The 25,250-nt window shown below is 48.2% G+C and overlaps 1 protein-coding gene across 1 annotated transcript; it reads left to right on the top strand.

The window, feature by feature from the left end:
• LOC119378956 (transmembrane protein 163) lies at positions 1 to 23,921 on the top strand. The gene is made up of 8 exons (XM_037648064.2): positions 1 to 212; positions 14,970 to 15,107; positions 17,123 to 17,166; positions 17,261 to 17,346; positions 18,871 to 18,967; positions 20,756 to 20,867; positions 22,097 to 22,238; positions 22,732 to 23,921. Exons 1-8 carry the CDS (start codon positions 167 to 169, stop codon positions 22,784 to 22,786), a joined length of 720 nt encoding a protein of 239 aa, XP_037503992.1. The 5' UTR covers positions 1 to 166; the 3' UTR covers positions 22,787 to 23,921.
• Positions 23,922 to 25,250: the final 1,329 nt, after the last annotated feature.

The following is a 25,250-nucleotide window of genomic DNA, read 5'->3' as shown; positions in this document are numbered from 1 at the left end:
ACCGGTGCCCGCTTGGAGCCTCCGAAAGAGGAAAGCGGCCGCCTATATCGGTCAGCCCTGTCTGCATCGGCGGCCTTCGGGTAAACGCACTCTGGCTGCGTTGGCGGCTACGGGGACCGTCGACATGGACGTAGCAGCAGCAGCCCGCGCGGGCCGTTGAACCACCATGGGCTTTCACTCCTGGGAGCCTTACCACTTCCACTACGCCGACGGTGAGTGTGCGCCCGCGCAGCCGGTGGCGGCCTTCGCCCGAGTCGAGGCGCGCACTTTCTCCCGCGGCTGCCGCCGACGAAAGGGATGCGCTCCGACTCGTGTGCAGCTTCTGTGTCCCGGACACTTCGTCTGTCACCTCGCCGCACCCATGCCACGAAATAGAAGCGTTGATGTTTGCGGATGCTATGCAATCTAGTGGCTCAAATCCTCACTGAATAACATCCCTTCTTTAGATGAGCCTCGGATAGCTCGTGCTAGCGCTCTCCATTGGGAGAACGACGTTCTAGTTTCTAACGTTTTCCAAAAATCTTGAATTTCATTTTTGGTCTGCAATCGGCTGCATTATCCGAGTAATTGTGCCGGGGCTTGCCATTTTAAATGATGGACATGCTTATTCTTAATTTCATAACTCGATAACACCAATATAGTATAAGCAGCCGTGATAATAATTGAGCGCGCATCTCCATATGAGAAGGTGATACGCTTTGTTTGTGGTGTGGCACATTGATTTGTTGACTTATGGGCTCGAATTCACAAATATTTTCGTTCGTAAGTGCTTTTACCATTTGCCTGTTTTACGAACAGCTTTAGCATATCGTGCGTGCGTATGTGTGTGTGTCCTGATTCGCAAGTGCCATTTTAGGTCTTTGTCACGCGTCCTATTCCGTGTATGGGTTTGTATGGGTTAAGCAAAGAAAGTCTCGTATAAAACCCTTCATATGTTCGACAGCGTCAAATCGCAGCTCAGCACATCGTTCTCCGAAGCTCGAGACATTGCCTGCTTCCTCATTGTACGGAACTCGTTCATATAGCACTTGAAAAAAAAAAAAAAAAGCTTGCCTCGAAAATTGCTAAGGCACCGAGATGTATGGGTCAATTTAGATGCGTGCGTGTTCAGCAAACTTCGAAGCTTTATAGTCTCACGTATGCTTTGCTTGTCTTACAGACGAGGACCAAACGTGGAAGCGAATAACGCAGATATATGCTGATGTGATGTCGTACAAATGGTCAGACCTGGCTAGCGGGTAACCTCTGAGAAATATGAGCGCAATTAAGGCTTGCTTCGGGAAGTGGTACCACTATATTAAGCTGGCACTGAACTTTCTCGTGGCAGTGCAGGCTGCCAGCCCAGGCGATTTGAGAGCAAGTATTGATTTCGGTGAGGTGCGAACATCCGAATGAAAAACATTTACTGCCTCAGCGTTTTTGAGCTTTCGTCCGGCCATATTGCTCGGTGTTATTAGTCTTTCCGATGCGTACGGAAAATGTGCATCCATCCTTGAGAATGTCAAGCACTTGTGGCTATGCAAAGTATCGTCGTGCGTAAGGCGCAGCGAGTCGTTGTGCTTCAGGTATCATCCATAACTACTATATAAGTGAAGGAAAGAAGTGGAAATCTGAAGGGCTCGTTTTTCTTTGTTTCTCACTATATAAGTGAATACGCTTATAGTTATAAGATAGACCTTCAGTGTAATCACTGCTTGAACTCTTAAATTTATTGCATACCTTTCATATTGCACGATGTGTACGTTAGGGCCGGGGCCAAATTTGTTCAGAGTAATGCTATTCAAGTTCTTCGTGACAGTTTCATATGAATAGGGAAGTATTAGCGTTTAGGCTGTGCACATGTACCAAAACAGTTTGCGTGTTTACTTTATATATAAATTATCTAGAATCACATCAGCATATAAATTTACGCAAAAGTTTCAGCGTAGATAGCTGTGCGCACAATCGGAATAATGAAGAGTGTTGAACAGGCTAAATTTATCGGCAGAAAAGAAACGAAGGAAAAGACGAGAGTACAGTGGCTAACTATAACACAAGATTGTCTTGTTTGGCGTGTCCTAACTATGGCGACAGAAGAAACACGTGATCGCGGGCACCGCAGAGTACCACAGCGCAGGAGCACGTATAGCACGCTGAATATCAGACAAGATCAAAGTACTTTTCGCAGGCTCATTGTCCAGCGAAATTTCGTAAAGGCCACTCCCATGGCTGGCAAAAGCAGCGTAGCCTCGGGCGTGAGTCTCATGATGGGATTCGAAGGCGAAGATAATTTGAACCGCCCATGGCAGCCGGCCAAAACAGCTATCGCTTTGTAGTAGCGCATTCTTGAAGTGATAACGCTTTTCCTGACTTTTTCTGCTCTTGAGCAATTATTGCTCCGACTGAATTTTATTCCCTTTTGTTTCTGCAATGAGTGTGATTCAAGCGTGTCAGTCGTATTCCTCTTTGATTTCCTTGTTTACGGCAAATGTGTTGGTTATATAAACAGCAAGCGAGCATTTGATAAGTTCAAACATCTGCAGGCAAACCCTAAGTGTGCTCCGTTGCAATTCGAAATAATCAAAGTGGATGTTACGGTTGTGTGCTTAATGTAGAGGCGTGAAAAAAAAAAAAAGCGTTTTGGTTTATTGGAGTGTGCCGTGTTACTCACAAGCATGGAAGCAGTAAACGTTGCAGCGTATTTTTTATATATGTACTACATACATTCTACAGATGCGAAGGGAACCACGAAGGTCCCGTGCTGAGTTAAACGTACGCTATAGCCAACCGAGCGTAGCAGTGAAGAAAGTTCCGCGGAAAGGGGAAGTACGTGTTCGCTCTTTTTTCCTTCCTTCCTTGTCGTCTCGCACGAACTTTTGTAGCGCTTTACTGCAACTGCGATCGGTCGAGGAAACGGTGGGTCCGTATCGCTACTGAAACGCAGTCTGTCATGCAACGTTAGTACTGTACAGTTAGCCAGCACGAGTCAAAGAGAAGGAAACTGAACATTCTTGTTTTCCAACGGCAATGTTCATTCTGCAAGAGCCAATTGTTCAGTATTGTAGCGTTACACTGAGAGTAACGAAGAGTTACTTACACTGATGTTTTAAACAAGAGATGCTGAGAGCTTGGTCTTATTCTTGACACGTGTGTTTTTGAAGTCAACCAATTTGCGACATCGTTCACCGCAACATTCGAAGCACACTAGCGATTCATTGTAATTCGTTATTTTTTTGAGAATGCCGAACGCTTTGTGGTTTTCGTGTAGGCTCGGATTGTCGTCAGAAAATATCTACCTGCAGGATTAGGTTTAGCTGCGAGAAACTGTGCTGGCGTGTGCCACCCCCCCCCCCCTCTCCTTTGACCCTTTTCGCGATTTTTGAAAGGTGAAATGTGAACAGAGGATTCCTGTTCTACTGTACTCGCTCATGCTGCTAGCACTGCTTTGCACTGGCTAGTGCCGGATAATGCTTGATAGTGTTTTTTAAATACGACTAATGATGGCTAAAAGTCAAGCTTAGTTTAGGTGCACGGCGGCTACGTCAATATTCACGAGCTAGGCTCCTTCCGCTTTGCATCAGTGGCTGTGCTACAGTTCGTTATAGCGAGCATTGCGCTTTACTTTAGTACGTCATTATTCTCCACCTTTCGTGTTCGCTAAAGTGCAGGTCTGTTTCGTGTGTGTGCGGGGGGAGAAAGGAGGAGGAGGAGGGGGGAACCGAATAAGCTCCACGTTTTTTATAGATTCATTAGGCATCCTGCTTGGCATCGTAAGTAAGGGTGACTGGATGTTTCATAGTGAAATGACAGGGCCGAGTGTCGAACGAGCGTAAGAAAAAAAGCTTGTTTATAATAGGGTTGTCTTGATGGAAATGTCAGCTATGACGTAAGAAACAGGAAGCAAAATTGACGGTATCATCGGCTCGGAGAAAATAAGAGTTCAACCGTCGTTAAGGAAGCCCCGTGCTGACTCTACATTTATGCTAGTACTCTGCCCAGCGCTAGGCGGGGATTTCTCATGACAGCCCTGTAATTTATTCGTAGCAATTAAGTCCATGTTTCAGACGCCGAAGTATGGTTGGTGCAGACTGTATTGAGACTGCTGCAGAGAGGAAGAGCTAAAATAACGATATACTGTTCTTGAAAAATGTTTTGTATTTTCCCTGCTGCCTGCCGCACTAACGGTAACAGCATTTTTAAAATGAGGCATCATGAATGGGACTGTGGATCTGTGATGTGTCCTCATCGCTTTAAAAGTAAATAGTGGCTATTAAGAGCTAAGTTATGCGCAGCATTATAAACATTTCCTCTTGTGGGACTGTGCGATTGCATAATAAGAGTGATCGCAGGAATATTATTTCGAGATTGCGCTTAAAATCATCCACTATTACAAGACGCTTGTCGCACACCCGTACGCACACCGTATGGGCATTGTCACAAATGCTCAGGCACATTTATGAAGGCACCCTCTCTCTCGCCTGCTTTCATGTGATCATGTGACAACTGTGTTAATGAAACGTGGCGAACGTGGCTGATGTCAGATACAAGTATGGGCATATTATATCAGGAGAACGGGAAATATGAGAAGCGCCGCTAATTATGAAGTGTGATGTGCATGGCTGCATCCACGAACCTTCTGATATTGGTGGGTGCACTTTCTATAAAGCAACCGACTTAACTTTATGGCCCGTTAGCCATTGCGAGTATCTCGTTCTTATGAACCGCTTTAGCGTGAAAACTGCCTTGAAAATGCGGGCTATGTTAATGGCGTTTTTATAATGAGAGAAGGGGAGGAAGGGGAGGGGGGTCTAATGAATACTGGAGAGGTTTGCCTGGCGGCAGACCTAGCATGCTACTCCAGATGGCTATATGTAATGAAGACTGGAGTGGTACAGACAAACACAGAACATACACAAAACACTCAACTGAAGTATTTCAATGAGATGAGTATGCAGCCTACGGGAAGTGGTAGTCCACGTAATCTGCCCTTGCAGGCTTTCTAATATAGAAAGAACCTTAATGTCCGAACTGAACATTCACCAAATACTGTCATCTCTTAAGCTAAGAGACGTTCACGGCCTTCTTGCGGTTTTATCTCGTTTATTTGTTCTTATTTACTTCATTCTTCAGCCATCATGTTCTCAGCAGATGTTATTGTAATAAATACTAGGTCTGCAATTCGTAATGTCTGCCGTGATAAAGACTTTCAAGTTATTAGTATGCTTTGCAACTAACATCCTACTATTCTGGTGTATTTCTGTGAGTTCATTTTTTGCAGGGGAGTACACGAGAAAAGTCTTCCCTCTTGGTCCCAAATAGAGTGTTTTTTTTTTCTCATTAAGTGACGCGAATCGCGAGAGTACACGTGACTGAATGGCCAACTATTCCACAACCACAAAAAAAAAAGAAACTCCGGCGGAAAATAAATGTGAACAAAATACATGAAGGAAACCGAACTATAGAAATAGAAATGAAGGAATAGGATAAGTACATCACAGTTCGTCGTACGCAACACGTTATCTCGATGCCTGTTTGATTTTGACGATGACAGTTTTATGTAACGACAGATCCTTTTTCTTCAGTATGAACAACCTGCACTTCGTTTCTTATTCGGGACTGCGTAAACACTTCAAGGGGGCATGCTCGGTGGTTTTCTATTGTTCGTAACCCTGCACTCTCAGCACGTTGCATAAGTTTTTACTGCTGTCGTCGGTAGCATTGGTTACAGCAGAGGCAGCGTTGCAAATGCTATATCGTCCTCCCGGCACTCTTGTCGAGACCTGATGACGTCAGCGTCGAGGACGACAGCGCTTCGCTATAGCTTTCGTTTCGCCGAGTCGGCCGTTATCCCCAGGAATTAGCCCCGTGCAGAGTTTCATGAGCCGCGTTGGCAGCGGCTCGAGCTGTTGATTGTGCACCACCAGGAATCGTCTTTTTCACAGCCGAACGTTGCGGAATATGTTTCCTGGTCTTGTGCGAGGTGCAGTTGAATTGGGGGGGGGGGGGGGTGAAGTAAGGGAGCACTTAGCCGGGTAAGCATTTCGTCTTCGGCACTGCACAGAACTATTGATTGGCAGCGGCCTGCTGCGAACCAGTTTCATATATTTCATATGCGTTCCTAGTACACTTTTTTTCATTTTTGAGATATAGCGGTCAATGATTCAAGCCACAGCGTCCACTGGCATCAATAGTGACCGAACGACTATTTCCCAATAGTTTGGACGAATGCAGTGCGATTTTGACGAAGACAGGAGACACAGAGAAACACAGACGAGCGCCGTCTCCTGCCTTCGTCAAAATGGCGCTGCATTATTCGTCCAAAGTATGTACCAACTCAACCAAGTCAAAGTATTGGTGGAACGGATTCCCAATAGGCTCTTAAAGAAGGGTTATTTCTGCGTTGCGAATTAGGTATCATATCACAATATTGTCTGGCACTAGATACTGTCACTTTAATAATCATTCTGATGTTTCGAGATGAAATGATAGAGGTTCGAGCTGCATGGCCCCGTTAGAGCTGCTGTCTCGGAACAAAATGGTTAAATCTGTCAGGGAAAGCGAAAGAGAACGACAGACAGCTCTTGCGGCTATTGGGCGCGAGGCTCACCGCTGGAGGCGCGGGCTCTGGAATAGTTGTGACGTGCAGGCTTGGATCATGTGATCTCACCTTGCTCCGGCGAAGGGAAGCGGATGGTTGGCCGCATTGCTTTTAACCGATTTACTGGCGTTTTTATCTTTGAAGAGCCTTGTTTTGTTCTCACTTCACGTGAGCGGACTCCTAGAAACTGCACACAATCTGGGAAAGTGCAGTCAAAGCTATCGGCGCCATGGTAATTTACTGCCCCATGCCACAGGGCGCATCTACCCCGACTGCCAAACCGCGTGCTCCTCTGATCTAAAGAATTATCCCCCATACAAACAAATCCTTAGGAAAGATTTCGTGCATTTGCTGTAAATACGTGACGGGCCACTGCACCAAGTCTGTCTTGTGAGGTTGAAATCTGGAAACAAAGCTTGCCGATTCACAATAGCTAAATAGAGAAATTAAGTTTTTGACTATAGGTGAACTGATACAGCTTGAGAAGTCTGCGGCATTTCCTCATCAAAGACGGATGTACACACAAGCCTGCACCAATGTACGCGCACTCCAGACTGGTGTCATGAGCCGGAGGGCAGCTGCGCCGCCTCCGGAGAACATTGCCATGTGCATGAGCGGGACTATTTCTTTAGTCGCGGAGGCGATTGGCTGCCGCACTTCGGTCACGTGGGCGGGGCTTTTCTAGAATTCTTAAGTTTCATCCGACTATAGGTGAACTTGACATCAAAACAGGGTGCATTCGTGTGACAAGCATATTTTTTTCGGTTGAAGGCAGGCAATATATATATATATATATTGTGAAGAAGAAGACGCGTCGCCGGTCAGCAGTATCGCCAACGCTCGCCTCGCGCTGCTTGTCGCTGGCATCTTTCTGGACGGTTCTCTGCCCCGACTCGCTGTGTTTGGTCAGAGCGTCACCACAGGAACGCACCGCCAATAAACCTCTTCTCAATTGGTGGAGGGTGCTGAGGGTCCCCGTCAACTGAACCTGGAGCTGCGAAGCAGAACACTTCCGCCCGTCATGACAACCAACGTCGACCAACCGGCCCCGTCCGCCCAGTCCGGCAGCGGCACCGGAGTTCCTCGGCTGAGGGACCCCAAGGTTTTCAGCGGTGCCGGTGAGACCGACGTAGAAGACTGGTTCACAAACTACGAACTGGTGAGCGCGCACAACAAGTGGGATGACGCCGACAAGTTGACCCACGTCGTGTTTTACCTCACTGACGTTGCCGAAATGTGGTATCACAACCACAAAAGCGACATCCCGACATGGTCAGTATTCAAGACGTCTTTCGCTGAAGTGTTTGGCCGACCCGCTGTCCGTAAATTCCGCGCCGAACAACGCTTGCGCACACGAGCACAGAAGCCGTCCGAAACGTTCACAAGTTACATTGAAGACATCATCGATCTTTGTAACCGTGTCAACCCCGCCATGCCTGAGTCGGACAAGATTCAGCACATCCTCAAAGGGATCGACGATGGCGCATTTCACATGCTCCTGGCCAGGAATCCTCGCACAGTTTCGGAAGTCGTCACTTTATGCCAAAGTTATGACGAGTTGAGGAAGCAGCGCGCCCTGACTCGGCCATTTTCATCGCACGCCGACTCGCTCTCGAGTCTTGGTACTGTTCCCGAGCACTCGCCGACGCTTCAGGAGATCAAGGACTTCGTGCGCGAAGAAGTTGCTCGTCAACTTTCCTTGGTCCCCTTCACACAGGAGCCGCCCTCTCGTCTGCCGCCAACGCTCCGCACTGTTATTGCCGAAGAGGTCGCTCAAGCCGTTCCCGTCGCTCACCATCAGCAGTCCGTGGCCGCGCCTCTTACATATGCGCCGGTTATGCAGCCCGTAGCCTCACCTATTACGTATGCCCAGGTGGTGCGTAGGCCTCCCCAGCAGCCTTACCCACCTATGCAGCAATATGCCCACCGATCTGCACCTCTTCCTACATCTTGGGCCGAGCCGCGAGTCAGCACTTCTTGGAGGACTCCTGATAATCGCCCCATTTGCTACGCCTGCGGTACTCCAGGGCACGTTGCTCGATATTGTCGCCGTCGCTTTCAAACATCCAGCGACGCTACCCGGCCGTTCCAATACGGCGCTCATCCCATGCGCCCATCTCCTACCGGACCCTCACCGTCGGATGCTTACACTGACCACCCTGACTTTCCGCCGCGCCGCTCACCATCTCCTCGACGGCGATCGCTCTCCCCAATGCGTCGCCGACCCGGACCCTCGAACCAGGAAAACTAAACGCCGCAGTTCAAGAGGCAAGAACTGCGCCATCTTCGAACTGCCCAAGTCCTCGCACTTCCCCTGCTAACGTAGTCGCCGTATCTGTCGATGGTTTTCCTTCATTTGCCCTTGTAGACACCGGCGCAGCCGTTTCTGTTATAGCCGCCAAGCTCTGCCGTTCACTACGCAAAGTGACCACGCCGCTCTCTGGACTGTCGCTACGCACGGCCAGCGCACAGCACATCACACCTCTCGCATCCTGTACTGCCCGCGTATTCATACAAGGCACTATGTACGTCGTGGAGTTTATTGTTCTTTCTGCCTGCTCGCACGACGTCATCCTCGGGTGGGATTTTCTGTCACGTCACAATGCCGTCATCGACTGCGCACGCGCTGAAGTTGAATTTTCGCCGCTGTGTGCAGAGCCATTCCACGACGCTCTTGTTCAGCTGCCTAAACTCGTCGTGCGCGAGGACACCGACATTCCGCCTGCCTCTCTTGCCGTTGTCCCTGTCTTTTGCGGTGGCCTCAACGATGCTACGGTCTTGTTCACACCTTCCGACACCTTCATGAGTCGCAGAGCCGTCCCACTGCCTTTTGCCGCTCTTGACATCGCTGCCGGCCACAGCAATATTTTTGTCTACAATTCCCTCTCCGCACCGGTTACGTTGCTTGTCGGCGAATGTCTCGGTCGCGTGGAAGAGCTTGACCCTTCGTTCTTTCTGAACGTGCCAGACGAATCGTGTCATACTGACTCGAGCGACCTTCTTGCCCTTTCAACACAGGAGGGCTCGTCGAGTGAAATATTCACGAGTTCAATCGCTGATACCCTGACTGCCGAAGAACGCGCCGCGCTTCTTCGACTTCTCCAACACTTCACGACTTCGTTCGATGTTTCTCAGCCGCAGTTGGGCCGCACGTCGGAAGTCCACCACTACATTGACACCGGTTCGCACCAGCCGTTGCGTCAAAGACCGTACCGCGTCTCTGCTGCAGAGCGTCGCGTCATCAACGACCAGGTCGAAGATATGCTACGCCGTGGCGTTATTCAACCATCCCACAGTCCTTGGGCATCTCCTGTCGTGCTAGTTCGCAGGAAGGACGGGTCTATTCGTTTTTGCGTCGACTACCGTCGCTTAAATAAGGTGACGCGGAAAGACGTCTATCCTTTGCCGCGCATCGACGACGCCCTTGACAGCCTTCAAGGAGCAGAATTCTTCTCGTCCTTAGACTTACGTTCTGGCTACTGGCAGGTTCCGATGGCTGAAGCTGATCGCGAGAAAACTGCATTTAGTACACCTGACGGGCTGTACGAATTTAACGTGATGCCTTTTGGCCTTTGCAACGCACCTGCCACGTTTGAACGACTCATGGACAACACATTGCGTGGCCTCAAGTGGTCTATGTGTTTATGCTACCTCGACGATATTGTCGTTTTCTCTCCCGATTTTCCTACCCATCTACATCGGCTCAGACAGGTTTTGACGTGTTTAACCAACGCTGGACTGCAGCTCAACCTTAAGAAGTGCCGCTTCGCCGCGCGGGAGCTGACCATCTTAGGCCACATAGTATCTAAGCACGGTGTTCTACCCGACCCTGCGAAACTTCGTGCCGTCGCCGAGTTCCCGAAGCCTGTTACCATCAAAGAGCTTCGAAGTTTTGTCGGACTATGCTCCTACTTCCGGCGCTTCGTCCGAAATTTCGCGTCCATCATGTCGCCGTTGACCCGGCTCCTACGCGGCGACACAGACCTCTCCTCCTGGTCTCCTGAGTGCGACGTCGCGTTTGCTACGCTCCGTCGTCTGCTCACTTCTCCTCCCATCCTTCGCCATTTCGACCCAACAGCTGCAACTGAAGTGCATACAGACGCTAGTGGGGTCGGTCTTGGCGCTGTCCTCGCCCAACGTAAGCCCGGCTACTCCGAATACGTCGTCGCCTATGCGAGTCGCACGCTGACAAAAGCAGAGACCAATTACAGCGTCACTGAAAAGGAGTGCTTAGCTCTAGTATGGGCGCTTACCAAGTTCCGCCCGTATTTGTACGGTCGCCCGTTCGACCTGGTAACGGATCACCATGCCCTTTGTTGGCTCGCCACGTTGAAAGATCCGTCTGGCCGACTAGCCCGTTGGGCACTCCGAATTCAGGAGTACGATATTCGCGTCATCTATCGCAGCGGACGCAAGCACTCTGACGCGGACGCCTTGTCTCGTTCGCCTCTACCTCCAGACTCGGCCTGCGCAACGAACTGCACACACTCAGTCACATCTCTCGACATTGACTCCGTAGCTACTGAACAACGCCGTGACCCATGGATCGCTTCTCTTTTCGGCTATCTTTCGGGAGCCTCGACCACTCCTGCATCCCGATCTCTCCGCCGCCAAGCTGCCCATTTCGCCATTCGTGATCGGCTGCTACACCGACGGAACTACGCTCCCGCAGGCCGTAAATGGCTCTTGGTAATTCCCCGAAGCTTAAGATCACAAATATGTGCTGCCTTCCACGAAGATCCACAATGTGGCCATGCCGGAGTTTTCAAAACCTATGAACGTATTCGCCATCGCTACTACTGGCGCGGCATGTACAACTTTGTACGAAAATTTGTTCAGTGCTGCCCCGACTGTCAGCGTCGCAAATCACCGCCTTCACGCGCGTCTGGAGCCTTGCAGCCACTTCCGTGCCCTGCCAACCCCTTCGACCGCGTCGGCATAGATCTCTACGGCCCACTTCCAATGACACCGGATGGCAATCGGTGGATCATAGTCGCTGTGGACCATTTGACACGCTACGCCGAAACTGCTGCTCTGCCAAGTGCCACTGCGCGGGACGTAGCGTCTTTCGTCCTACGCCGATTCATCCTTCGACATGGCGCACCTCGGGAACTCCTTAGTGACAGAGGTCGAGCCTTCCTCTCGGAAGTCGTCGAAGCTCTGCTTTCCGAATGCCACGTTGTTCATCGACGGACCACGGCATACCACCCGCAGACTAACGGGCTCACCGAACGATTCAACCGCACCCTCGGTGACATGCTCGCGATGTACGTGACATCTGATCATGGTAACTGGGACCGCGTTCTTCCCTTCATAACGTTCGCATACAACACCGCGACACAGGCTACCACGGGATTCTCACCTTTCTTCCTCCTGTATGGCCGCGAACCTTCGCACACCATCGACACTCTCCTACCATATCGTCCGGACGCTTCCGAATGCCCACCTGTGTCCGAAGCTGCCCGACAAGCGGAAGAGTGCCGCCAACTCGCGCGCACCTTTACATCCCAAGAACAACAGCGCCAGAAGGAAAACAACGCCGACTCACTTCCAAGTCCCAGCTATTCCCCTGGATCTCTTGTATGGCTGGCTGTTCCGTACCAAGCTCCTGGGCTTTCCTCAAAGCTCGTCCCAAAGTACGAAGGGCCTTACCGTGTTTTGGAGCAAACATCCCCGGTGAACTTTATCATTGAGCCAGTTTCCCCATCTGACGACATGCGCCGGCGTGGACGTGACCTCGTCCACGTGGCACGTCTCAAGCCATACCACAACCCTCTGCCTTCAGACTCCTAGGTCGCCAGGATGGCTCTTTTCCGGCGGGGGCGAATTGTGAAGAAGAAGACGCGTCGCCGGTCAGCAGTATCGCCAACGCTCGCCTCGCGCTGCTTGTCGCTGGCATCTTTCTGGACGGTTCTCTGCCCCGACTCGCTGTGTTTGGTCAGAGCGTCACCACAGGAACGCACCGCCAATAAACCTCTTCTCAATATATATATATATAAAAGCATTAAGGTAAAGATAGTCGATTTCATCCAGCAAAATATGGCATACACGTTGCCCGCCCCGGTGGCTTAGCGGATAAGATGCTGCGCTGCTAAGAACGAGGGCGTGAGTTCGATTTCCGGCAATGGAGGCAGCATTTAGATGGTGAAAAAATACAAAACAGATTTTCCGAAGTCCTCCAGTACGGCGTGTCTCATAATCTTATCATGGTTTTGGCGCGCAAAACATTAAATTGAATTGAAGTGGACGTCCCGTATGCGGATTTAATATCGTATCGCAAGCTTATATAGGCATGTGTTGTGTAATTTTGTGTGTTGTGTAAAGCTTGGTGCATGTGCTGTGCAGCTGAAGCACGTAGGTCCTCGGCGAATGCGCACTCATTTTCAGAGTGCGCATTATAGCACCAGCTGCAGTATAGCAATCTTAAAAATTTTCAGCCTTGAAGGCGCAGAAGGCAACGAAAGCGCTACTGGCGTACTTAAAGCCAAGGTTTGTGCGACTGCCTGTAGACTTGATGTGCTCCCTCAAGTGCGCACGTGATTCTGTCAATCACTTTTATTCTGTCTCTCTTTTCGCCCCTTTATCCCTCTCCCCCAGTGCAGCGTAGCAAACCGGTTAACCTCCCTGCGTTGCCTTGCTTCCCTCTCTCTCTCTTGAGCAAAATGTATGTCTTCTTGCCCATAATGTCCGAAACTGTATCCGGAATGCCTTTGGAGATGAGTGCGTGGCGTTATTAAGTATAACTCCCCGCTTTGGTGATTATGAGTTTGCAGCAAATATGGTCTCAGCACTGCTTGTAAATGGGCATTTATATATCATGGCCCGGTTTAAAGTATTTGCAGTAAATCTTGAAAATAATCGAAGTATACTGCGCGGTGGACGCCACGGACAACAAGATATTACAGCGCAGTATACTTCGATCATGTATCGCCAACTGGCCCAATCTTCCACTTTGCTTGAAGATAACCTTGGATATGAATTAAAATTTAGTTAAGGGATCAGGTTCAGGATTGTTACTCATGATTCTAGCGGATGGGCAATTAACGTGTGTTTTTGAACAAAGATGAACCAATAAGAGAACTACATTTCCCACAGCAGTGCGTTTTAATTTGCACTATGCCGCAATTGTACGCGACATGGCGCATTCTCGACTAGCTCGTTGAGCTTAAAATTGAGTACCGGTGCTGAATGAAAATTGTGAAGAGAGGCTGTTTATCGAATTTGGAGAAGTTTGCTTGGTCGCGTATACCTAGTATGCTGCTCCAAGGAACAATCACAGAAAATAGAATATGGACCTTTCACGGGGAAAGGAAACGCACACCGTGGCACTCAACAAACTGAAGTATCTCCTTGAAGCCCGTGTCTCCTGGGAAGTTTGAAAATACCTTCCTCGGGGCGCGAGCTGCACCGCAGCGTTAGCCCATGGGCCAAGAATGTGTCTTCAATGAAGGTCCCTGATGGAACTGTTCAGTGTGGGTACTGAGGGTCTTCTTCCTTTCTTCTTCCAGAGTATACGTACAGTTTGCAAGCGAAGATTACGTGGGCAATGCTTTCCCGAACGTTGCACGCAGGGCCCACTGGCAATCTTGTGCGCTTGATTTTAATAGGAAGCATTTAGTATTTGCGACGTTTAGCTGAATCAACGCCTCCTATAATTCAATGCCCGGAACGTAAGCCGCGAACGCGCTGCGCTTCCCTCGCCTGTTCTCTCCTCCTTTTCGGCCTCTCGCGGCGTTTCCTTGTGAACACGCACGGCTCTCAGCTGCCTCCGAGCAGGTGGGAACGTCATGTCACGTGACTAAGCGGTACTGTCGTACGGTGGCGAGCGCTCTCCCACGGTGCCTAATTGCGATCGCGTAGCCTCCGGGATCGGCTCCGGCAGGAGGCTCTCTATGGAAAAGGGAAGCGACGTTCCAGGCATGTGGTTAGAGGAGGCGTTGGCCGAATGCGCGTAGTATTGCCTCTATTAAGGCACACTAATTGCTCTGTACTGTTACTCTGAGTCGGCACGTAAACTACACAAATGCTGATCCGCCACTCAGAGAAATGTATGAGCAATACTGCAGCCTTGTGGGCTGAACAAGCAAACGCACTCATTATGTACACTGCCGGCTACTTCGGAGTGGAAAGACATCCATCGCAGAGTAAGGCCTTAGCAGGAGAGAGAGAGAAAGAGCATAAGCACGAAGGCATTAATGAAAAAGCAAGCGGATGCTGCTCACTGCTTACCGCATCGTGACTTTTAACGTTTACAACGCCTCGATGGCGAACTTCTCCGAATTAGACTCGCAGCGATGCGTCTTGGCCTTCTAGCACAAGGGTATTTGAACTTCAGTCTGTTAGTATTCGGCCATCGTTATTGAGGCGGTGGTTCTGCTTTTTGTATTTGCAGAGACAACACCGCTAAAACTTGATTCCCAGCTCTTGGATAACAGTCCTTACGAAGGAGGTGACCTCAACCGGAAATGTGTACTCACGCTGAGCATCGTATCTGTCGTTTTCAACATTGTCGTCGGGGGCACGGGGTTCGGTGAGTATCGAAAACCTCGTTTCCTCTGTAGGATCTTTTACGTGGAATCATTAACCCATATATGCCCAGTGTCCTACATATAGGACGCTTCTTTGATGCGCTCTAACATCGCTATTTCTTTAGCTGATGACTAGCGCCACCTACAGCATATCAAGCAGGCCTTATCCTCAACGTGTGCAAGCCTAGACATTGATTGCTTTTCATGCTGCCGCGTGCCGACCGCTTTCTCCGGGCAAACGCGTGCTTTGTGTGAAAGACGCCATGGAGAGGAATAAGTGCAATGTCGGTGTGCACGTGAAATGTTTCAAGGCTTATCACACCCGCATATAGCACCCCTAATGCCCAGTGTCCGATATGTATAGGACGGCTTGAAAAACAGTGTTGCGTTTACCTGGCAGTAAATAAAGAACTTGTGCTTTCTTTTGAGGGTAGAAGTACACATTTCGTGAAAAAAAATATTTATTTTGTCATTTTTTTATGAGTTTGGGCATATATAGGTTAATATAATACCTTAGTTATTCTTTTTAAGTTGTTTCAGCGAGCGGTAATGCGTGTTTTGGTACAATAGGTCTCCAAATGTAGCGGTACAAGTAACCTGTTCAGTTAATCGGTTCAGTTCAGGCACAAACCCCACTCTCCACAGTAAGCAAGCTAGAATATAAGAGCATATTCTAAACTCATCAGAGAGAACTAGCAAGGATGGAAAGGCAGGGAGGTTAACCAGGTTAACAGCCCGGTTGGCTACTCTGCACTGGGGAACAGGCGTGCTAAGGTAGATACTTGGGTGGGTCCGTGATTCATTATTGCATAAGAAAAGAACACATATCCACAGCCCGACGTGTGCTTGGTATAAATACTTGTGGACTTGTTCCTTGCTACTGTGTCGTGTTTGTGTACGTGATTGTTTTTTTATCTGTAGCAGCTTGTATGAATAACGTGCAAAATTACCGAATGCCTTTTCAATGTCTCTTCCGTGTCCCTCTTTAAAAAACAAATCGAAATTAAGTTTTTACGAGACCAGTTTACTGAAACTGTCCCAATAAGCAGCTTCACGCGAAAGTCTGTGCGGATTTCTTTCAGTGCTCTCTGCAATGGTACACAATGCTCTAGGTGGTATTGCGAATCCGTGGGCAGGAAGTGAATTCCATGTTGCGGAACAATGACCGAGAGTTTTAGGTGAAGGACGGGCACGGGGACCTGCGCTCGTATTTCGCTCATTATTGCTTGCTCTAGGTTGCGAGTTCGATTCCCGGCCACGGCGGCCGTATTGCGATCGAGACGAAATTCAATAAAGCACTCGTGTACTTAGACTTAGGTGCGCCTTAAAGAATCCCCCAGGCAGTCAAAATTAATCCGCAGTCAGCCGCTACGACGCGTCTTACATAGAACGGTTGTCATAGCCCATCAAACACCGCGTTTCAGTGAAGTTGCGCTTGCACTTCAGATCCTCGGTGCCGTCATTCGGCCACTAAGGGCGGCACTCGGACAAGAGGTGGATCATAGTGCGCAGCATTATCTGGCGTTCAGTGCGACTCGCTAAAGTTTGCGTGCAAGCGTCTTCTCATCTAGCTCTAGTATATACTGAATGTCTTGTGAACCTTGCGTAACGTAAACGAGCTAAGCTAAAGCATCACGCTACTCCGATGGTGCGTAAGCTCTTAAATAATACGCTGTGTGCCTTTCGTTCATTTGCTATGTTACTACTAACACATGACATAGACACGCCTCCTTTCCAGCAAGCGTTGTTTGTAAAAATATCGCCGTAAAAGTGCTCCCGATTCTACGAAACGTACGGGTGCTCTTATAGAAAAATCGGAAGTAATAAAACAAAGCATGTCATTGCACTTGATGTTACTTTATCAAGATTTATTTTGACATCGTGTCGAAAGTCTTATTGCGGAAAGATGTCGCACACACCGTAAGAGCCTTGAGGACTCGGCTTCTTAGTGGGAAGTATGGAAGTGACTTTGTAAGGAATAGAGTACGTCTTGACTGCATTTTTTTTCTTGTTCCAGTGTTTGCGTTCCAGAGGAACAGTGCTTCGATATACGCATTCGCGGTAAGCTTGTCTCTTTTTAACTGAAGTATTCTGTTGGTCGATGCAACATGTGAGCTGTTGATTTATTTGCTTTACGAGGTTATCTCTCTTCCAGGCCGAGTGCCTTCTGGACATGCTGTCTTCGATAATTGTGATATGGCAGTACTTAACGCCACACTACTCGTTTGCAAGAGAACGTGTGTAAGTACGCATACTTAGCATGTCACTTGCATTGTGGACCACTAGGTTCAGTGTATTCGGCGTAATTTGTTTCACAGTGCACAGAAACAAGTAAAGCGAAGACCAATTTGTAATTTCAGCTTACATTCTTTTATGCTTACATGGAGAGTGCGTGTGTTTGTGTGTTCGTTTGTGTTTGTGTGTGTGTGTGTGTTTGCATATATATACAAACGAGGGAAAGGCAGAGAACCTGAATTGAAATTTGATTTTCTACCCTGCGTTAAAGGCACGGATACACACACAATATGCAAAATGCAGAGACCACTTTATGCAACCCATTCTGTATGCCTTTGTTTTTAGGTGAGTCTAGTCAGCCTGTCCCAATGCAGCTTGTTTCACCCTTCCCAACCGCTTAGGCGGAGCTATATCTATGCGATTAATGAACTTGACTAATGAGCAACCGACCAATTCGTGTTAAGAAGTTTGATCACATTTATGTGACCATGTGATTTATGAGGTGCGACAGGGTGACCGCTGCAGCTAGCACGAGTATCTAGAGAGAAGTGTGAGCAACCTAAGTACATATTGTAAGGGCTCAGATTCGGGAATCTGGTTGAAATTGTTATACAGGCCTGGTAACCGCAGGTAGTTCAACTGCGCGCGGATAAAGTGTGCCCCCAAATCTTTATGGAGGGTCAGAGTTTCGGCCGACTTTCTCATCGAGATCACAGATGGCACTTCATTACAAACATCCACAAATATTGTCGACTTGAGTGGAACGAACACATAACAATAAACGTCACGCAATTGAGCCACTGTTACGAGAATGTTGAAGCTATAAGAACGTCGGCCTTTCCTGTAGATATATGGAACCGGTTATCTGTGTATTTGTAATTGTATATGCCAGACTAACAGAATTTATTACTATAGTACACAGTCGATATGCGCGTTGTTTTATGTACCTCGATTAACTTCACATATATTGAAGCCATGCCTGTCGCTACGAAGCATAAACTGTTCAATGTATTTCACATGCCGAATAATCCTTCACCTAACTTTCACTTCAAAATATTTCAATTAAGAAGCGCACTAAATCAACCTTGGCTATATATAATGTTACAGTATGCTCTAGGTTCGTGTAGCCCCGCCGATTCGCGCTCTTACTGATTCACTAGTGCAGAAGTAAACAAACTTCCACATTAATTTAACACATTGCCCTATAAAATCAACTTGAAAGCACTAAGTGCAGCAAAATGTTGATTTGTGAACATTTTGGTAGCGCAATTGTAGCTGCCACAATCATTGGGATATGTGCTCCTTTGAGCGGCGTCATTTCTTATGTTGTTGTTGTTCCGGTGCTTTGGCTATGGTCGATAACGATGTGCAGCACCTGCTGCGTTTCGCTATCATTTCTTTTTTTATTTTTTGTTCTATCTTCCGTTGGCCGACGCGCCGGGCTCAACGTAATTGGTGAGGCGTTTGCCGGCAGTCACACTCGTATTACCCCCGTTTCGGTGCTTAAAGTGTGCCTTTTTTTTCTTATAGAGCCTGCATGCTTCTGGGACTGTTCTTTATACTCTCCGCAGTAGCCATTATCAGCAAAGCCATGGACGACCTAATCGTGCGGGAGAGCCCCACTTGGGTAAGACGCCGAAGTTTTGTGCAATGCCCTATAGGACTGGTCGTGGAGACCGATACGTCGTGAAGCCTGCTGCAAATCGATACGTCTCCCGAAGCGTGAAAGCGCACACGCTTCCGCTTGCAGTTCCGTCAGCCAGTCAGTCTTATCTAGCTTCGCTGAAGTGACTCTTGAGCATGACCCGAGTGTAGGTGAAAGGCGTAATTTGGGAATGAATGATCTTAACCGGAAACTTCCGGTGGAAAAGCAGGCAGAATCACTCGTGAACGTTGAGTGTTCATTGCTGTCATCGTCAGCCTGACTGCACCCACTGCAGGGCAAATGCCTCTCCCATGTTTCTCCAATTAACCCTGTCCTGTGCTTGCTGCTGCCACGTTCATTGCCAGCCAGCTGTTTTAGCAACCATGTTAACAAGGACATCTGGTATACGTCATCAACGACACTTGTGAGGGGTTTCAAATGCCATGAAAGGACAGCTTGACAACCTAATGAATATCACAGTTCATTATGTTAGAGCGCGACAAGAACGAGGAAAAAAGGCTAAGGCACACATACAAGACACAGCGCTGTGTCCAGCGCTGTGTCCTGTCGTATGTGCGCCTTAGCCATTTTCCCTCGTTCTTGTCGCTCTGACATAATGCACCAGTACCAACTAGTCCAGTTCACTGTACTCCTATAGATCACAGATAAGGCAACCTCTCATCCGTTTCCAGTGTTCTTCGAGCGCGTGCGGAAATACTCGCGTAAGCGTCATGAAGAAGACAATAATAAAAGTAATTCGCAATGCGGTTTGCACAGACCCCGTGTAAACCACGTTCAATCAAGAAATAGTATAATACAATTTTCTCCAGAGCGAAGCTACGTTTTCCGCGGAGGTTACTCATCCAAACATTTTATAAAAGTTATATGTAACCAACTTAGTTTAATTTCTAAGCAGAAGTTCTTGCCATTAAATAGATCACATGTTGTATGTTCATTAATGAGCACTCCATTGCTGTACACTCGAGGTCCTGTATTTCTTCTAGTTAAAACGGTTGCTCTAATACCCTTGTTACACAGGCAGCCTAAACCGCGGTTACGTTAACCGCGGTTTGCTGATGTTACACGGCACACGAAACCGCGGTTATGCCGCTAACCGCGGTTTTAAGAAACCGAGCTTGGCAACCTCGGTTAGGCAGATAACCGAGAAAATGGCGGCGCCCACCACCGATGAGTGCATGCCGGCGAGCGCGCGTGAAAAACGAACGAACTGGACGACACGGACCGCGGAAAGCCTGATAAGGTTGTGGGAAAATCATTTGCGTGATCTGCGGAGCACGTCACGCAATGCAAAGGTGTACGCGGCAATTACAGCCGAGTTAAACGCCGAAGTTCCGCCTGACGCAGACCAATTCACGCCAAAGCAAGTCCGGATGGATGCTTCCGCGCTGTGTAACATCGGCGAACCGTGGTTGGCGCTAACCGCGGTTCAACGCGGTCAACCGTGGTTGGTCGTAACCGCGCTTGCTTTGCCTGTGTAACATGGGTATAAGGCTGATAAAGTGCGGTTAATTACAAATCGAAACTGGAAAGCATTGAGATGATACAGGGTAGGCACACGAACCTGTAGACATAGTCACGCATGTCACAATGAAAAAAAAGTGCTTGTTACTATTATAGGTACGTCTCGGTATGGTCGGTTATGTTATGGATATACATACACAGGGTATTTCGGCAGATTCGCTTTTTCCTCCCACTGTGAAATCAAACTAGTTTAGGTCAAAATTTAGCCTTTCCGTTATTTTCTTCCAGATACCCGTCCTCATTATCCTTGCCGGAGTTGGCGCAGCAGCCTGCTTTCTCTTGGCGGTTATCAAATTCATCCTGGCTAAGCGATTAGGAAGCTTGTCCTTAGTCCTTGACGGTGAGTGAAAGCGATACATTTAAAGAAATTACTTCCAGAGGTAGTTCCTAATACGAAATAGGGTAGCTAGCCTATCTCTCAACGTCTGATGTGCCCAATTAACTACCCCCTCCCCCCCCCCCCCTGTTCATTTCGTTTACCTGAATTTGAGAAACATTACAGTACACCCATTTGTGGTGTTGTTCAACAACAAATCTTGTTATACGCTTGCTGAAGCAACGTCTGGAAACTGGCTGTTCCCACTTCGTCCTGCACTTCCGGTGAGTGCAAGACGAACTTGAACACGAAAGAATGACATTTGAATGCACAGTGGCTGCATGTTTGGCATTTATTATATTCGAAACAGCCACGGAATGCGCAACATACCACAGTTTCATTTCTTTAGATTCATATTATATGAAAATAGACTAGAAGTGCTGGGGAACAGTTACATGTATATACTTGTTTGCATTGTGCAGCCATGCTGCATTTTGCAGCACAACGGCCAAAAATCAAGAGTCATGGCTGAGTTAACTATCGAATGTGTCGTCTAATTTCGAATAACATCATACAGTTTTGCCTGACTTTATAATTTTTCTATCAGTGACGCGAGCTTATTCGCTGGCGTTCAAAGATTCTGGCTCGTTAATTACACTCATATTTAAGTTACATTGATTTCTATGTGTTAATTTACGCACTTGCTTACGTTCATCAGCTCGTATTTATTTGTCGAAGTGATACATTAGGCACTGAGCTTGCTGTGCTGGAAGTGGTTTGATCAACTCGGCTTCGTGCGGAAGCGTAAGAAGTATTACCAGGCATGTAAGCTTCGGCAAGGGAGAATACTCAAGTGAGAATGCTGAAGTAGCGTTCAGTATTAATATATTAACCAGGACACTACGTCACTAAGGTCAACCTTAGGCTAATATACAGTGGCGTAGCCGTACGCCCCCCCCCCCCCTCCCGGCTACGCCAGTGTTATTTTCGGTGCGCCCCGGCGCACCGAAAGTTTTCGATTTGGCATGTGTATATATACACGCACACATACAAACGCACGCATGAACATACATAAAGTATATGGTTGAACCACCCACCCCGAAAAAAAATTTCTGGCTACGCCCCTGCTAGTAACCCTTTAGTGTCGCATCTCCACTAACCCGAGTGTCTTGGCCTCATTCGTTCAGATTAGGAAACTCGTTCAATTTTTGCATTCCAATTGTCAGTCACGTCTGTTTTCCTTTGTTTTTCAGGGATAAACTCCTTAATTAGCAGTTTTTGCGCCGTGGCCATAATAGTGAGCGACCTGGTGTACGACTCCAACCCCGAGGTCTGGTACATGGACGCCGTGCTTAGCACTGTTGCTGCGCTCATCATGCTCCTCGTCGGGGCCAAGTAAGCAATCGCCTTGACACCGTTTTGTAAAACTGTGCATTAAGTGTCTGAAATTGCATTCCCCATTGTGATGATGGAGGAGAAGAGGTATTATCTGCAGGGTCTTCTGAAGAGCTACCGGATTTAGCACTGGCCGAGCGCCACATTTGAAGTTCTGTGCAGTGAACCTAAGACTAGAGACACGCGATGAGTGCATTATTATTTAAGAACAAGGCCACCGTGCTTTTAAAAATAAGATGAGACTTTATGGGCTTTTGAATTAACTTCTACAGTTGGGGTTACATGTCATAGTGAACCTATGGGATCAAATAATGTATGTTTCTGCTCCATATACATGTGCCAATCGAAAAGCACGAACAGTAACTAATCCGAAAGTTGCCGGAATAGCGAAAATAGAAAACGAATATCAATGGGTGCGTTTCTTTAATAGTGCAGACGCGAGTTGCCGCTGTGCTGAGCCACGCCCCCTAACCTTTAGCTCGTCCTTTTTCAGGGTGCTGTTTGAAAACTGGTCGATAGGACGTCCCGGCCACATGACACTTCAGTGAAACACGGTGGCCTCGGACAGTGTTTTTCCAATTGGAAGTGCGGCACTCGCCCTTAGCCCCCATCTCTCTTCCCACACACTGTGAAACAGCGCGGAGGCTGCGTGCAAGTCTCCTTTCTTCTGGCGTCCTCAGCGGGCTACACGGCGCCAGAGGACTCTGCACGTTCTCTGCTGGACAGACGGCGATGCTCTGACGTGGACCTGTGCACCGCACTATTGCCACAGTGGTGCGGTACACCCCCCTTATTTAAGCTGAAGGAAGCGCACGAAGTGGGTTTAAACTCTCCGTGTGTGGCTGTGAAGCCATGAGGGGCCGCTGTGTATTCGAGGGTTACGAGAAAGTTCGTTTCTCATGCGAGAATCTTTTAAAAGAAAGGCTGTGTCGTACGTATGACAGTATGCTTGGTGGAGTGGTTGATTGATCATCGGCGAGACACACGCTCGCGAGTGCATTTCCTTTGTAAGTAGCGGTCCTACCGCAAGCCTAAACGTGGCAAGTGAAACGATGATCAATTATAAGTTAACGTATACCACCGCGCTCATCGGCAGAACTTCGTAGCTCACACGAGCCGCTGGTCACGCTCGCACTTGTGGTTAGCGTCTCGCGCGGCTACGTGGCAGCGACGAAGTTGACAAAGTTGGGTCAGTCGCAGCTATGGCATTCTAACACGGGGTAGGACCTTGATTTAGAAGCCAGACGTGCACCGTTTATTTAAATACTTGTGATCGCTGGGAGCCTTTCAGGTTAGATAAATTCCTTCAAGTCGTGTTCAAGTCGTGTTACCAATCACTGTTAGGCGCTTCGGGGCCATCTGAGCGGGCTCCGAAGCTGCGCACGCATTCCAATCTTGCCGATAGCGCAAAATGAACGCGTTTGAGGATTTCATTGTTATTAGTTTAAGCACTGCTATCAGTGAGAAAAGAGATATGTAATTGCATGCGTAACAAGTTTTTATTGTTTTATTCTGTGTGAATTGTCATCGTGTAAACAATGTTTAAAAATTACATTATAACATTGACATGTAGTGCAATTCACCCACTTGTGAACGAAGCTACAGGAATATTTATTTCTCGTTTGTTCGTTATTTTTTCTTGATACGTCAGCTGTGAACACAATAAAAATATCATCTGAGATTCTTCATTGCTTCTTATGGATTCTGGTCGCCTGCTCTTCTCTCCGCTTTCCTTTCCATCTTTCTTTCCCTTTCCCCCTCCCCTTAGTGTAGGGTAGCAAACCGGATGCTACAATTCTGGTTGACCTCCCTGCCTTTCTCTCGTTTTATTATATATATATCTCTCTCTGGTCGCTTTTGTCATTTATGAGCCATGAAAACAATGGGAAGTTACACTGACTCATGCAGCTACAGAAACTAGTCTTGTGTGAAAAATTCGGTAAAGAAGCGAAGAAACTAGTCAGTGTTAACTTCACGTCGCTTCAACTACGGTATAAGCAGCCAATCCGGAAGCCCTCTTTTGCATGTGCAAATAACAAACGTTCTAAAGGGTGTGACATGCGGTGTATAGTTTACAAACTTTAACTACTGCATACCGCGGCTCTCCTCCGATACGACGACTTCTAGTAGAAAGATCTGCCGGTGGTACGGAAGCACTCCGAGGTCACCATGATCCCCCAATTGCCTATGTAACATAACGGCATCGAGAACCTATACACTTGATCTCCCTACCCTCGCGCGTGAAAAAAGCAGTTTGAACAGATGGTGCACACCTCGTACCTATATTTTCAGGAAGCACCTTCAACGCATGACATAATCTTACTGCTCAAAAGACCTCATCGATCACATTAAAAATCGAAGCAAGTACTCCGTACTGGTAGTCGACGTCTTCGATTACATTAGCCAAAACGCGAGCCTCAACAACCTCGACGGCATCTGCCGCAGCACTATAGGAGTTAAGAGTACGTCAGCAACTTTCGGACTGACCGCATGACAATTGTAGTTAGAGCTGACGCGATCGAAGGAAAGTTCAAGCAAGACCCGCATGCCCGCCACACCAAAGCGGCCAAGTATCCGCATCGAAACACGTACGCTGCTACCGTCGTATAATCCCGAGACAGTGAGTTAACATCGGCCACGTCTACGGCGCACAACCCAGAAACGGTAGATTCAGCGGCACTAGCCACTACCACATACAGACACAGCGGTCATCGTCACCGACTCTCAGGCATCCTGTAGCAACTTCTCGACGGGCGGAATCTCAGCTGATGCCCTCAAGATCCTAAAACGACGAAACACTCCGTTGCCGTACGCCTGCGCAACGTGGGTACCCGGACACGCGCGACTGGAAGGGAACGAAGCAGCCCACGCCGCTGTCCGCGAGCACGTCAGCCCGGCTGCCCTCGCCCCACGCGGTATTCGGTCCACGGCAGAGACGGGGGCCGTATGCACACCACCTATTCGGCGATACAGCACTAAAGACTCCAGAGCCGGGTGTGCCCTCCACCGTAA

Source organism: Rhipicephalus sanguineus, chromosome 1 (assembly GCF_013339695.2).
Source record: "Rhipicephalus sanguineus isolate Rsan-2018 chromosome 1, BIME_Rsan_1.4, whole genome shotgun sequence".
Classification (NCBI taxonomy): domain Eukaryota; kingdom Metazoa; phylum Arthropoda; class Arachnida; order Ixodida; family Ixodidae; genus Rhipicephalus; species Rhipicephalus sanguineus.
This window is presented reverse-complemented; position numbering and strand designations above follow the sequence as displayed.

What these genes read in the sequence shown, in the direction of transcription:
- LOC119378956 (XM_037648064.2), top strand. Translation starts at nt 167, where the DNA reads ATGGGCTTTCACTCCTGGGAGCCTTACCACTTCCACTACGCCGACG. An exon ending in TGCGGGAGAGCCCCACTTGG is followed by an intron (nt 18,968 to 20,755) that starts GTAAGACGCCGA and finishes ATTTTCTTCCAG; the next exon opens with ATACCCGTCCTCATTATCCT. An exon ending in ATGCTCCTCGTCGGGGCCAA is followed by an intron (nt 22,239 to 22,731) that starts GTAAGCAATCGC and finishes GTCCTTTTTCAG; the next exon opens with GGTGCTGTTTGAAAACTGGT.